General features: G+C 52.8%; 3 protein-coding genes across 3 annotated transcripts; 1 reads left to right on the forward strand and 2 right to left on the reverse strand.

Moving 5' to 3' along the window:
• Window positions 1–9: 9 nt before the first annotated feature.
• On the forward strand, window positions 10–2,647 carry TMEM205 (transmembrane protein 205). Its single transcript, XM_063166160.1, has 3 exons — window positions 10–1,546; window positions 1,631–1,794; window positions 1,976–2,647. Exons 1-3 carry the CDS (start codon window positions 1,417–1,419, stop codon window positions 2,273–2,275), a joined length of 594 nt encoding a protein of 197 aa, XP_063022230.1. The 5' UTR covers window positions 10–1,416; the 3' UTR covers window positions 2,276–2,647.
• Window positions 2,648–2,722: 75 nt separating this feature from the next.
• Window positions 2,723–10,420, reverse strand: TTC4 (tetratricopeptide repeat domain 4). The gene is made up of 10 exons (XM_063166159.1): window positions 10,310–10,420; window positions 10,118–10,235; window positions 9,879–10,040; window positions 8,945–9,022; window positions 8,097–8,221; window positions 7,738–7,824; window positions 6,659–6,873; window positions 5,451–5,532; window positions 4,295–4,377; window positions 2,723–3,397 (listed from the first exon to the last, which is right to left on the reverse strand). The coding sequence occupies exons 1-10, from the start codon at window positions 10,397–10,399 to the stop codon at window positions 3,298–3,300; spliced, it is 1,140 nt and encodes a 379-aa protein (XP_063022229.1). The 5' UTR covers window positions 10,400–10,420; the 3' UTR covers window positions 2,723–3,297.
• Window positions 10,421–11,073: 653 nt separating this feature from the next.
• PARS2 (prolyl-tRNA synthetase 2, mitochondrial) lies at window positions 11,074–13,554 on the reverse strand. The gene has a single exon (XM_063166162.1). The coding sequence runs from the start codon at window positions 13,079–13,081 to the stop codon at window positions 11,669–11,671; it is 1,413 nt and encodes a 470-aa protein (XP_063022232.1). The 5' UTR covers window positions 13,082–13,554; the 3' UTR covers window positions 11,074–11,668.
• Window positions 13,555–15,000: the final 1,446 nt, after the last annotated feature.

The raw sequence follows: 15,000 nt of genomic DNA on the forward strand, positions 1-15,000 counted from the left end.
CGGCAGAGCCTTGTGTGCTTTGTGCTTCTGCAGGAAAACTGCGGCCCTACAGCATCTGCTGGTCCTCGGGGGCATGGCCAGCAGGGCTGGGCAGCTTGGAGCATCCCTGGAGCTCCCATCTCCACTGCCTCATCCCACAGAGAAGGAGGGACCTGCTGGGCACTGTCCCTACAGCCCTTCCCAGAGCCCTTTCTTTGCCCTCCCCATCAGTGCACAGCTCCAGGACCAATTCAGCAATCAATCACCATTTTTCTTAATGCCTTTTAAAAAAAGGGAGTTACCCCCTGCTCTGAGCAACCTTCCAACCTGCATGAAAACACCTCGGAGCTCTCACTGCTAATTCCTGCATGGAGGAAATCCAAAGCATTTGGAGAGGCAGATCTGGGGCCTTGGGAGCAGCAGGGCTCAGAGCCCACCATGGCCTTCCTGCTCAGGATTGATGCAGGGAACAAAGCCCCACCTAAGCACCACGGCTGCCATCCAGGGCTGATGGAGGATGGAAAAATCCCCCCAAAACGCCAAGAAGCTCTTGGAAAAGAAAAGGCCATGAATAAATACAGCTGGGGATTTACAGGCCAGCACTCCAGGTTGGATGTGGGCGCCTTCTCCGGTGTGCTGCCATCATGAGAAGGTTTAAGGTCCTGATTTTATGGGTGCCTAAATAAATACATGGAGCTAATATATCACAATACAGGGCATATTCATCTGCCTTGCAGGAGTGGGATAGAATCAGATGGCAGTGTCTCTCTCAAGGCCAGCCCCGCTGTAATTCATGCCCCGAGGCAGCAGCCGAGGGGAGGAGGAGGAGGAATTCTGCAGGCAGCAATATTGATGGGCTACTCCCAGAAGCTTTGTTTTAATTAATTTTCAGAGCACTCCTTGCAGTGGATCAGGCAGTTCTTTCAAAGCCTCCTGCCTGTGCTCTTGTGCAGGGTCTGGGGCAGGGGGTGAGCCTGGGAGCCCCCTGCTCTTTGAGCCCCCAGGTTTTTTGTTAAACAGTGCAGAAGCAGTTCTGTTTTTAAACAAGGAGACTTCCCCCTGGCCAAGAGGCCTCTGATGGCCATGGCATGGGCAGGTGAATTTGCCCCAGCTTTTCTCTTCCCCTTTTTATTGACTTTGTGCCGGTTCCTGCTGCCAGGGGTCAGAGGGGCGTTGGCTGGACTTTGCCAAAAGTCCACCCCAGGCATGTGGCTCGCAGGTGCTGACGCAGAGCCCTGCCCTGAGATACGAGGGGACTGAAGAGCAGCTCTGCAGCCCAGTCGGGTGTGTGGTGGTGAGGCAGGAACGGGGCTGTGCCAGCTCCAAAGCTTTCCCTGAGTAAGCAGGTTTGGGAACCTGAACTGCATTTGCCCTGCGAGCAGCAAGGTGACAGCAGCAGCCACAGCTCGGTGCCGAATCTGGGCTGACCTGGCTGACATGACGGGACCTGTCCCCATCCAGCACGCCATGGCAAGTGACACGGAGCCCTCCAACGCCATCAAACTGCTGCACCTGCTCGTCCTCTCCACCTCCTGGGGAATGCAGGTCTGGGTGACCTTCGTGGCCGGTAGGTTGGGCTGTGCTGTGCTCTGTCCCGGGGGGTGGCACGGGGAGGGGGCTTTGCCCCAGGACTCACCTGGGTCCTTTGCAGGGTTTGTGATGAGCAGGCACCTCCCTCGCCACACCTTCGGCTCCATCCAGCGCGAGCTCTTCCCCTACTACTTCCACATCAGCTCCACCTGTGCCTTCCTCAGCCTGACCCTGTTTGCCATGTCCCACCCCAGCGAGCAGCTCAGCCAGGAGCACAAGACCCAGGTATGTTCCCCCTTCCCCACACACAGCCCCAGCCCCTTCCTCTGCTCCTCTGTCTGGCTTGCAAACCATGGAGACCCACACACAGTTTAAAGAAGCCCCCAAGCACCCAAACTGCAGCGAGCCAGGGGGCCTGGGGGAGAAATGTAACTCCCCACATGTGGGGTGGCTTTGCTCCCTGCAGACCATCATCTTCCTCGTGTGCATCACCGCCTCGGTGCTGAACACGCAGTGCTTCGGGCGGGCGGCCTCGGAGCTGGTGGCTGAGCTGCAGCGGGTGGAGCAGAGCCACGGGCTGGGGCAGGAGCTGGGGCTGGCAGCCAGGGAGCCCCGCCGGCAGCTCCGCGCCTCCGACCCCGCGTACCGGCGCCTGGCGCGCAGCTTCGCCCTGCACCACGCTCTGTCCTCGCTCTGCAACCTCCTGTGCATCCTGTGCAACGGGCTGAGCCTGCGGCACCTGGCTGCCCAGCTCTCTGCCCTCTGAGGGCGCTGCCAGCTGCTGGCTGCACAGTGCCCAGCCCCTGCTGCCTCGCTGCAAAGCAGCCCCGGCTCTGGGCACCAAACTGCAGCATCCTCGGGTGGAGACTCTCGCTGTGTTGAAATTTAGGAAATGTTTTCTCTAGAGCTGCCTGCAGCCAGCCTCTGTGATGGAAGCAGGGGTGTTTTATGGCTGAACAGCTTTCTAATGCCCCACGTCTAAAGCTACAGTGTGCTTTAGCCATTTTACATTCCTGCGGAAGAGAAAGAAACGAGAGACTGAGAATTACTTCTGATTAAAAGCCAAACACTAATACAGAAGTCCAGAAGACCCTGCCTGTTAATGTAATGGATAAAGGTGTTATGTTGGGGTTCACAATCAGTGTCTGTCATTCTCTGGCATTTCACAAGGTGAGACAAACTGTTGTCCCATTAATTAGGCAGAAGTCAGTCCACTTAAAATAGGCATGTTTGTTTATTCCAGGTTCTGTAGGACATTCAATGAGGTATCAAAAGGGTCAGTCAGACACTGCTCCAAACAAAGAGCTCTGCTGCAGCCTGGCCAGCAGCACAGCCAAGCAGGGACAAAGCAGCAGCAGGAACCTGGCTGCATCCACCCTGCTGCAACAGGCAGGCACCTCCCCAGGCCCCAGCTGCTGAACCCCAGCAGCCACAGCCACCCCCGAGCAGTTCTGTGATGTTCTCAGGTAAGGATGAACATTCCCAGCTGCTCTTACTGCAACCACAGCCAGTGCTTGGCACTGCTTCAGGTTTATTTCAAAACCACATGCAGCCTATCATAGAGGAGACCTTCTGCAAGCCAGCTGGGTTCCCTTTTAAACAAATAATCCCCTCATGTTAGCCCTTCCTTCTCCTGTGCTGCTCCCCTGGAAGCTTCCCTGTGTGCCAAGATTATTTTCCGCCCCTGAAGAGTGCAAGGTATTTTTTTTGAAGCAGAAGTCTGCAGCCTGGAGCTGGGCTAACAAACAGCAGCCTCTTGCACAGGATTCCTCGTTTCTTTCTTGCTCATTACAGCCGATGCACTTTCTTGCTAGAGAAGTATTTCTTAGAGAAAGGAGAACGCTTGGCAAACACCAAAACTGTCGGGGTCCCGGCCTTTACAAAATACCTGCAAAGATCAAAAGGAGTCCTTAGCTTCCATGTAGCTGGCCCAGTGTCCTGCAAAGCAAGTGACTCCTGCCAGCTCCATACAGACTGACCCTCCAAAGGCTGGGGATGAGATTCTGTGCTGATTAGCAGAGCCTCTCGGAGCCAGGGCTAAGCACATCTGAGGAGAAGTGTTTTATGAATCAACTCCTCTCCCAACAGCTTCTTTTAATTAAGGCAGCTGTTATTCTCCCTCTGGAAGGAGGGCTCTTTTGCAGCTGCCCTTATAGCCCGGAATCTGAGGGCCTTTGGGCACTGCTGAGTTTTATGGGGTGACAGAGATCCCGCTCCCACTGCGACAGACCGAGCCCCCCGCGCTGAGCAGCAGCTCCAGCCAGCTATGAGATGCTGCAGCTCAATGGCACAGGCTGCACAGGAACTTTGTGGCTTCACAAACAGCAAATTCTTCTCTCTCAATAGCAGCCCAACTCCTGAAAGGCAGTTTCAGAGCAGAGGAGGGCTGCGTGCTGCGCCGGGGGCTGCTCATGCAGCAGTGTGAACAGCAAGGGCATTGTTAACCTTCAACATGCTCTTTACAGGCTGCTGCCTGTTTTCCTTCTTCTTTTTGGTTTTTTTTTTTTTTTTTTTTTTTTTAAAGTAGTATTGTGTAGATGGGATCTGGAATAGCTCTTCTGTGTTGCTCAGCTCCCTCTCCCATCTCCATTCATGCCTGGAAAGAGTTGTTCATTTTTTTGGGGGGAAAACACATGTAAGTTGCTAAAGCCAGGCACAAAATCCATACCTTCAAGAGGCAGGACTATTAAGTCAGAGAAGAGTTAGGACTATTTAAGAACAAACTGGACTTAAAGCTCATACTTTTTGCCTTTTTTCCCCTGGACTTGGACAGGTAGAGCCTCACCTTTCGTGCTGCAGCACTTGTAGCAATGTGTGCTCTGGGTTCACCTCATACATTTCTTCTCTTTCTTCATCTTCAAAATAGAGCTGGGAAAAAAAACATTGTGAGGGGGGTTAATAAATGCCTAAGGTACATGAAGGAAAGCACTAAGCTGCTGAAAGCCCAGTAACAGCACACCATTATCAGCTGGGGTTTATCAAACCTCTGTAGCTTGACCCGACTGTTGGACGCAAAATTCAGCAAGGCAGAAATTGCTCTGTGTGAATTCCAAGTTTTCCCTGTATAAACCAGCTCAGGCTCTCCTGGCAGTGGCAGCAGGGAGGCAGAATACACAGGCTGTTCCCATGCATTACAGGCAACCAACCCAAATCTAAGGGCTGCATTTCAACAGGTGAAATGCAGCAATGTTATGAGATAAACTGAGTGGGTTCAGAGGTATTTGAACAAAACAGAGTTGATTTAAGAGATTAAAATCCAGCAGTGGTGCCTTAGACTGTAAATACACACAGGATTTAACCTGGAAAAGCACACAGCCACTGTCCTTCTGGACCTGCCTGCTCACTGTACACAGGGCTGTGCTGCTGCTGCCTGGCACAGATGACACTGGGGTGGAAAATGAAAACAAACATTCCTATCCTTCCATGTACAACTTCAGAAAAATTCTGAAAACCTGCTGCGCCAACTCACAACCCTCCTTTGCTAAAGTGTTAATAGAGATATATTATCTAGATCTGATTATGTGCTCAAGTAACTCCACTCAGTTCTGAAAAGAAATTATTCTTAAAATAATGTCTTCATATTTGTATTGAGCAACTCCACGATGCAATTAAAAAACCAGGCCACCTATCAGCTTGATTATTTAAATCTTAATTATTGTTGCAAAGATGGAATCTAAGCAATATCTATAAATACCTTATGTCAAATACAATGTAACTGGAAGACAACTTCCATTTTCATCAGTGAATTCTGTCAGCACATGTAGACAATGTCTGAATTTATAAGTGAGGAGTTTAAGCTCTCTTGCTTCACATCTGTGCAAGGTAAACAGATGCCAACACTTTCATATCCTCAGAGCTGTGCACTTTCTCACTCCAGAAATAAAAAAAAAAAAACCCACAACACAACAACCCTGAAATTGAAGGAAAATCAAACTTCTCACCTCAAGATTGTTGGGAAGGTACTTTTTTTCTAAATCCCAAGGAGGTAACTCAGCAAACATCACCATTAAATGATCAATAAACCTAAAAGCCAAAAAACACTTGGTCAGCTTAGCCAAAGTGCTCAGCTCCAGTAACTTGTACAGTTGCATTTGAATGATGGCAAAAATACATTAGCAAAATAAACAACAGATTTGAAAGTAAGTTTAGATCACCAATAGTTCCTTCCCTTCATACTCACTTTCCCAATAAATCCAAGGCCCTGTAATTCAGGTTATTGGCTTCAAACTTGAGCAGTGTGACATCAAATTATTTTTAATTCACGTTTTCACACTGAAAAAGCTGTCAAATAAACACCCTGCATTTTGTCTAAAATGGATTTTCCTTTGACAGTCCCATGCTTCACCATATCAGAGTGATGAGAATATGTCTGTGTGTCCAAGGTTTCTTTATTTTGCCAAGGTTTCTTTATTTTGCTACTTGAGGAGTGTTGGGAGGCCAGTTTGTCCTAAAAATCCATTTCCACTTCCTTTAGTCACAAAAAAGCACAGCGAACACTACCAATAAAAGTACCACAACATCACCAACCTGCTTGCACTGTTATTTTAAGTCCTAAACTTATTAATAGATCTGAGGAATATGTCTTCCAACAAACAAAAAGTTACAAATTCCAAGTTTGTTTAACACTATAAGGTAAGAAATTGAAGTTAACATCAAGGAGAGTGGAATTCTGAGCTTGCCAGTCTGAAAGGTCTGCAGAACTTCAGATCTGCTGGAGGCCCTGAGGAGAACTTTGGGGTCCCTGCTGGTTATGAGAGGTCCCCTTTGGAAGCTTTTCATAATTTTTGAGTTTAATTTTTTTTTTTTTCTGAGATCTATTTGGAGGGCTTTGAAACAGCACCTTAATGAATCTCTAAAATCGTATCCCTGGTCACTAATTAATTACTGGCCTGAGTAATTGCACTGCAAGCCCCTTCAGTCACCCTGGCTAAATGTGTTTGTCTGCAGCATAAATCCAGGTAAATCACAGGATAATTCAGGTTGGAGAGGACCTCAGGAGGCCATGGAGTGCAGCCTCCTGCTGCAGAGCAGGGTCAGCTGTGTGATCAGACATCAGGGGCTGCTCCAGCATGGCAGTGTTGGATTGCTGCCTGCTCTCACCTGCTCCAACACCTCCTCAGTGCCAGAATGCTGCTGGCAGAGCACTTACCTGGAGCCCTCATGGAAAGCCACAGTGAAATCTGTCTGCTCGTGCTCAGGGTACAGGAAGAGGACAGGCCAGCTCAGGCTGCCATCAGCATCCAGGTGCACCCTGGCCCCTGTGGCACTGCCAGGGTGGAACCCATCCAAGGACATCTCAGCCAGGCCACCTGACACTTCCTCTTCTTCATCTGAAGGCTCAAGAATTAGCTTGATATTTCTTTCCTGGAGGGGATGGAGGGGAAATACCAAAACACAACTAAAAATTCAGCAGTTGTGGTGGGGAGAATAAGAACGAAAAATCAGCAGTCGGTAAAAGGTCAAATGATGTTGTTCTTGTTAATGAGTCAGCTCCAAAGCTTTCCCTCAGTATCAGACTCAGGTGACTGGTCTGATACTTCCCAGTAGAACCCAGGACCTCAGCCAGGCTTCCATGAACAAATGAGGAGAGCTGGGAATCCAGAGGAACCCACATGTGGAGAGAAGAGCCTGAGAACACACATGGAAAGGGATGCATTTAAAATCCTTTCCTCTGGGGCCTGCCAGGCATCACTACAGGGTGCAACTACACACACCAGCTCCTGAGAACATCTGCTCTTTCAGAGAACTGAAGAAAGCCCACTCTTTTCCTTGGAAAAGCAACAGCAGAGGAGATCTGACTGCATGTAAAAGCCCCAAATATTTTAATGCAGTTTAAACATTCACTGAGGAAGGAGAGGATCCAGGACTGATTCTCTCCTGTACCTTATTGAACAGTTATCTTCTATTCTTCCACAGCATTAATGCCTGTGGGCGGCAGAGAAAGCCAGGTTCACTGTGCTGATGTGATGCTGCAGCCAGAGCACTCACACAGCTCAGCCCATCTCCTAACACTGGGGCTGTATTTTGCATTAGTTGTTACCTGAAATACAGACAGCTGGAAGCTGGGGCTGGAGCCATGCAGTCCTGGAGAATCATGATTTTAACTCTTTTTTTTTTTTGCTCTAGCCCTCAAAAGCCAATGTATGAGATCCAACTTTTAGAGAAAAACAAGAGAGCTCTTAAAAAAAACCCCAAACCACACAAAACCAGCCCCTCTCAGCGACTCACCTTTATTGCTGCAAGCAAAACTTCCTTCTGACACTGCTCCTTTTTCTCCATCACCTTTGCTTTCCTGGCATCCCTGTCCTGAGTTTTCTATAGATAAGAAAAGGATGCAGTGAGGTCGCACAGAGCAGGTCAGAGCCCATCAATGCCCACCTCTGCTCTTCCCTGACATTTTCTCCTTCTGGAGAAACCAGTTTGGGTCCCCAGGAAGGTCCCCCCCAGCTCCTTCCCCTGCACATCCCAACACACACAGCCCATGGGAGCACCCCTCCATCCTGCCTGGGGATCCACACTGCACAGAAACCCCTCCAGGGATCCCAAAGGGACAAGCACTGCACATGCCAGGCTGCCTTCATCCTCACCTTCAATTTGTCAGCTTTAGCTCTCATTTCCACAAGCTTTTTCTCTTTTGAGTCTATTTGCAAGCCCTCCTCACACCATGCTATTGCTTCCACGAAATTCTTTAGTTCCATGTGACAGAGAGCTCCTGGAAGGATGAATATTTTAAATTTCCAGTGTTGGAGTCAGTGTACAACTACTGCAAAAGTGGTGATTATAAAGACAACATTAGGTCTGGCACTTCTGTACTAAACATCTCTGTCTTGTGTGGTCATGTTCAACCAGAAATTTCCAGCAGGTCAGTTGAGAAGAAAATTTGAAGTATTTAATCAGTCCTTATATCACCTAGACACAGAAATCAGCAGAATTATGCTAAAAGTGTCTGTTACAAAATTTTATCATTGCAATTAACATTTCAGTATTTGGCTTGTTAGGAAAAATAAAAGGGGGATTTCTATGGAGTGAGTAAAAAGAACAGTATTGTGGAAAACAGGAAAAGTTATCCTGTACTCCACAGTGACTCTGATAGATATAGGAGATGAAGAACAAAAAGACATTTTGATTGAAAATGCAAAGCAAAAGGCAGAGCTCTCTTTTGGGGAGAAACAGCAACAACAAGTGAAGAGATCTCTTCCAGTAACTGCTTTCCCTTTCTGAAATGAACTCTGTCCAGAAACAAAGTATGATGCCCACTCACAGTAATTTCAGCTTTATAAACACAACTATTAAACACTCAAGGAAACAAGGCAACAAGCAGCAACAGCCTGCTTCAGGGCTGGTAACAAGAGCAGCACAATCAGTAAAAATAACATCAGCCAAGCATTTGGAAAGGACTCCTGCTCCATGCAGCAGCACCAGCTTTAACTCTCACCTCTTATGATGGCTTTGAGATGGGTGGGCTTCAGCTTTTTGGCTTGGATGGCATCATTTAGAGCAGAACGGTAGTTCCCTGCAAAGCAAGTAAAAGTGCTCACTTGTATTTAAAATCTATTTAAAACCTCCACTTGTATTTAAAATCCAACCAGACACCAAGGTGACAAAAAGGTTTATGCAGAGACCCTGTAATTCACTGTTCCTACAATCACTGTGAGGTGAGAGGAGAGTAAAAACCAGCAAATTAAGAACAAGAAGTGAAAGGACAGGGATCAATCATACAGGTGAGAGGTAAATAATGTGGTGTGAGCAACACACAGCAGCATTAAAAGGGCCAGAACACCTTCCCTATTGGTAGGATGGTGGTAGCTGTAGGAGAATCACAGAATTATTAAGGTTGGTAAACACCTCCAAGATCACCAAACAATGGTTTAAACTAAATGAGGGTAGACTTATGCTAGATATAAGGAAGAAATTTTTGACAATGAGAGTGGTGAGGCACTGGCAGAAGTTGTCCAGAGAGGTGCTAGGAGCCCCATCCCGCAAACATTCAAGGCCAGGCTGGGCAGGGCTCTGAACAAACTTTAGCTGAAGATGTCACCGCTCCTTGCAGAGGGATTGGACCAGACGGCCTTTAAAGGTCATCCATCAATTCTAACCCAAACTAGTCTATTTCTGAACAGCCTAAAAAACCCAGTGGTTTTGCCTTGTCCTGGAGCCAAGGCTCGAGCAGCAGGTAACAGCTCAAGGAGCAGAGCACAAACCCCGCACACATCCATGTGCTGAAGCGAGCCAGCTCTCCAGGCTTCAAGGCGCCTCCTTCCCACCCATAACCCATCACACAACCAGAACAAACAGAAAGCAAACCCCACCCGGGGAGGAGCAGCATCTCCGGAGCCTGGAGCCGCGTTCCCGGCGGTGTGAAGCCTTACCCAGGTGGAAATGTGCGGCCGCCCGGTTGGTGAGCAGCACCGCGTCCAGCTCCGCGTCCCCGCAGCGCCGCCGCAGCCCCTCCGAGTAGGCGGCCAGCGCTCTCCCGTAGTCCTTCTCTTTGAAGTACTCGTTCCCCTCGTTCTTGTACATGGTGGCCAGCTCTGCGGGGATGCAGGGGGTCAGGCTGGGGCAGGGTTGGGGGTGGCGGCTCACCCGAGCACGGCAGGGCAGGACGCACCTGCGGGGCTCCGCTCCTCGTCGAACAGCAGCGACTGCAGGCAGGCGAGCTCGGGCTGCCGCGCCGCGTCGATCTCGGCCGGGCAGCGCTTCATGAACATGGGGATGGCCTCCAGCTCCTGCGGGCGGACGGACAGACGGACAGGCATGCAGCGCCCCGAGCGCGGCCCCCCGCCCGGCCCCTTGGCCTCACCTGCTCCCACGTGTCGGGGTGCAGCGCTCCCCGGTACCGCGGCGGCGCCGCCGGGGCTCCGGACACGCCGTCCTGCTCGGCCTCCGCCATGCTGCCGCTGCTCCTCCTCCCAGTGCCGCCCGGCCCCGCCTGCCGGGTCAGGCCCGGCCCCGCTCCTTCCCGTCAGCATCAGCACCGGCATCGCACCGGTACCGGCACCGGCATCGCACCGGTACCGGTGTTAGACCCACTCCGGCCTCCCACCGGTACCGGCGTTAGACCCACCCGGCATTCCACCGGTACCTGCATCCCACCGGTACCGGCGTTAGACCCGCCCCGGCATCCCACCGGTACCGGTACCGGCATCAGACCCGCACCGGTATCCCACCGGTACCGGCCCCGGCATCCGACCGACATCGGCATCCGAATCCGACCCGCCCCGGTATCCCACTGCTCTGGCATCCCACCCTCCCCCGCCTCAATCCCGGCCCCGCTCCTTTCGACCAGTCCCGACATCCGACCCGCCCTGGCATCCCACCGGCATCGGCATCAGCCCCAGCCCCACTCCTTTCGACCCACCGTCCCCACCTCGCCCAGCAGGGATATTAGGAAAAAGCTCTTCATCAGAAGGGGTGTGAGGCGTTGGAACAGCTCAGGGAAGTGATGCAGTCGCGTCACCATCCCTGGAGAGGTTTAAGGGGCAGTGGGTATGGCACCTGGGGACACGGGTTAGTGGTGGCCTCGGCAGATCAGGTTAATGGCTGGACTCAATGATCTTAAAGGCCTTTTCCAACATAAATGATTCTGTGATTTTATTACAGTGTTGCTCATGATCTCTAGATCTCAGACCAAGGAGCTGTGGCACAGGGTGAGGTGACCCCTCCAAGCCGCTCCCTGTCCCGTCAGTGCTGCTGGGATGGCACCGAGCCGTTCCTCATAGGAGCCCTGCCACGGCAAACAGAGGAAAGTTGCCTTCCTTTGTCTCTCTTAGAATCCTTCATGCTGAGAACATGGCAGTGAGGGGAGCCCTCCTGTCCCCCTGTGCAGTTTTGTCTGTCCTGTGCTCCTGACAGAGGCCATGGCCAGTCTGTCCCTGCCAGGCAGTGAGGGGACGGCCCTGCCAGTGCTCTCACAGCCACATGAGGCTACAAGTGCTGGAAAAAGCAGCTCCCAGGGACCTGTACCCAGAGGGAGGAACGTCCCCAGCCCTGTGGTGGAATGTGTGCTGATTCCAGCTCAACCTCAGCACCTGGCGCACCTGCAGGACACCGTGGCTGGCTCTGACATGAGCTGGATTTGCCTCTGCTCACCCAGAGCCATCACCAGGGCTGCTCAGATGAACTCACTGCAGCAGACACGATGGATTCAGAGAGGAGCCATTCAAGGCACTTGCACTTCACTCAGCAGCTCTATGACCCCTTCTTTGGTGAGGAACAAAACCTTGCCGGCATTCTGATCCCAAACCTCAAAGAGCGGGGGGTCCTCGCAGACCCTCTTCCCAGCCACCACCACGTAGGGGTAGCCCAGCCTCTGGGCATCCTTCAGCCTCTTGCCGATGGTCAGCTGGCTCCGGTCGTCCAGCACCGCGTCACCGGCGAGCTGGGGCAGCGCCTGGGCCAGCTCATCGTACACCTGCTCCAGCAGCGCCGCTCCCTCCTCCTCCTCCCTGCTGCCCCTCTTGGGGGGGATGAAGCACAGCTGGTAGGGCGCGATGAGGCTGGGCCAGCGGATGCTGTCCTCGCTGGAGAGCACCTCGATGGAGGCCGCCAGGATGCGGGTGACGCCCAGGCCGTAGCAGCCCATTTCCGCCAGCTGCGGCCTGTTCTCGGCCGAGGAGAACACGGCGTTGGCCACCGAGGAGTACTTGGTGCCCAGGTAAAACGTGTGCCCCACCTCGATGCCTTTGGTCTCGCTGAGCTTCTCCCCACACTCGGGGCATGAGGTTTGCTCCGTGTTTAGCGTCTCCACGTTGGCCGCGAAGTGTCCCTGAGGGCAGAGCAGCAGCCTGTCCTCGCCGATGTCCGCCGGCAGCTGGAACTCGTGGGACGTGCTGCCGCCGATGCTGCCCGTGGCCGCCCGCACCTTGACGAAGGGCAGCCCCAGGCGGGTGAAGAGGCGGCAGTAGGCGGCGCACACCTGCTCGTAGGTGCGCCGAGCCGCCTCCTCGGAGCTGTCGAAGGTGTACATGTCCTTCATGTAGAACTCCCGGCTGCGCAGCAGGCCGAAGCGCGGCTTGGGCTCGTCGCGGAACTTCCTGGTGACCTGGTAGAGGCGCAGCGGGAGCTGCTTGTAGGACAGGCCGCTCTGCGAGGCCACCAGCGCCGTCACCAGCTCCTCGTGCGTGGGGCCCAGGCAGTAGCCGTGCTTGTGCCGATCCAGCAGCCGGAACAGCTCCGGCCCCATCTGGTCCCAGCGGCCGCTGGCACGCCACAGCTCCGCCGAGCACAGGCTGGGCAGGTTCAGCTTCTGCCCGCCCACGGCCTGCATCTCCTGGTCCATCAGCTTGATCAGCTTCTCCATGGCGCGCACGGTGGGCGGCAGGTAGCAGTAGCAGCCGGGGCTGGTGGGGTGGATGAGCCCTGCCTGCAGCATCAGCCGCTGGCTGCGGCAGCTGGGCTCCCCGGGCCGGCCCTCCGAGCCCGCCTGGCCGCCCGTGGGCAGCGCCAGCGGCTGGAAGAGCTGCGAGAGCAGCAGGCGCCGGGCCCTGCCCGCGGTGCCGCCATGCCGGGCCCTGGCCCCGCCGTGACGGGCGCCCAGCGCCGGGACTCGGCAGCTCCTCAGCAAGGCCTCCATGGCGGCACGGAGAGGGCTGCGGAGGGACAGGGGACAGAGCGGGGTCAGGGCTGCGGGCACCGGCACACGGGCACCAGAGCTCACACGGACACACACACACCCGAGCGCTCTGCGGGATGCACAGGTCACTACACGGTCACGGGAATCCTGCACGGGCACACCTGGGCACGCACACAGGTATGCACATACAGGTACCCTGGCAACACCCGAGCGCTGTACAGCGCTCACACGGCCCTGCGCGCTTTCCGGGACACACAGGTGCACGGACGCGGCATGGGCACACCCGCATACACACACCTGGCTGCACACGCGGGAGCGAACACCTTCCGGGGAGTACAGGTATGGGGTATGGTACAGGAGGGGATGCCGCGGGGGAACACCTGAGCGCACACTCACACCTGAGCACTGACACACGTGCACACGCACACACCTGTGCACACTCACACACGTGCACACTCGCACACGTGCACACGCACGCCCGCGCGCGCACTTACAGCCGCGGGGGGCGCGCGCCCGGCCCCGCCGGCGCGGCCAATGGGAAGCCCCTCCCTGTCACGTGGGCGGACACGCGCGCGCGCGCGGGGAGAGCTGGGCGGCGCGCGCCGCTCTCTATGGTTCCGGCGGGCGCGGCGGGCGCCCCCTGGCGGGCGGGAGGAGCGGCTGAAGCGTGAGGGGACGGTGGGCGGCATCGGGACAGGGCCCACACAGGAATGGCACCATCAGGATTTGGACTCACACAGGAATGCCACCACCACGATTTGGGCGTCCTTTCCTAATTAGGACGCCTTTCCAAGGCTTGGAAAGCCGAGGAGGTGCTAGTTCTTGGGACAGGCTGCTGCTGTGGAACTCGCTGCCGTCCCGCCGGCTCTGAGGGACAGTGGCCATTTGTCCCTCCTGCCCTTGGTAGATGTGGCGTTCATCACCTCAGAGAGCGCTTTGCCAGCTCCAAACGCCCCCGCTGGTCGTGGGGTGTGAAAAACGCCAATCGCTTGTTTTTAAAAGTTTAAAAGTTTAATGGTAATAAAATGGTTATAAAAATAGCAGTATAATTAGAGTAATAATAATTTGGACAGCTTCGATTAGGACAATACGAGACAATAGAAACAAAGAGTTACGAAAGTCCGGGTACCTTTTCTGGGCAGCTCAAGCCCGAAAAAGAACCCACGTTAACAGAGGATTAACCCTTAAAGACAACAGCCTGTTGCATATTCATACATCTCATCCATGATGCATAAATTCCATTCAAATTCTGTCAGCTTCTTCTCTTAATCCTGACGGTGTCTTCAAACCTGAGCGAGGTGGAAAGAAGTTTGTTTCTTTTGATAATGGAGCAATAAATTCTCTTTCTCTGAAAGATTCAGGTGTCCTGCGGCTGCTATCTGGTGCGAGTCCCTTCTTTAAAAAAAAGTATCTTATACAGCATATTTTAACGTTGTTATAACCTAAATTATATTTAACACACTACTTTAAAAATTAATACAGCAAAACTTTCTAACATAATACATATAATATTCATTTTAATATTTGCGAAAAGCCAATCATAAAAGATGCACTTTTCACAGCAGGGCAATGACCTGCTCTGAGCGCTCAATGCCAAATGTTTTCTGTTTGTCCCTGAGGAGCTGTACTTTGGGAATGGCATCATCCAGGTCAAACTCCAAGCTTGGCCCAGGAGTTCTGTCCAGCAGGAACAGTTCTTGCACAGTGCCTGCCCTCGTGTAACAGTAAAAAATAGTGAACAGAGCCAGGACAGGACAAAAAGGGTCCCTGAAAGTAAAGCAAAGTACTCCACTGGAGTAGGAGACAGCACTTCAAAGAAGAGTTAAATAATCCTTTTTAAATATAGAGAAATAAGAATGAATCCTCATTTTAAAAATGGGATTTGAAGAAATCTTCACAATTCTTTCATAATGTGAAAT

Source organism: Melospiza melodia, chromosome 11, assembly GCF_035770615.1.
Source record: "Melospiza melodia melodia isolate bMelMel2 chromosome 11, bMelMel2.pri, whole genome shotgun sequence".
Taxonomy (NCBI): domain Eukaryota; kingdom Metazoa; phylum Chordata; class Aves; order Passeriformes; family Passerellidae; genus Melospiza; species Melospiza melodia.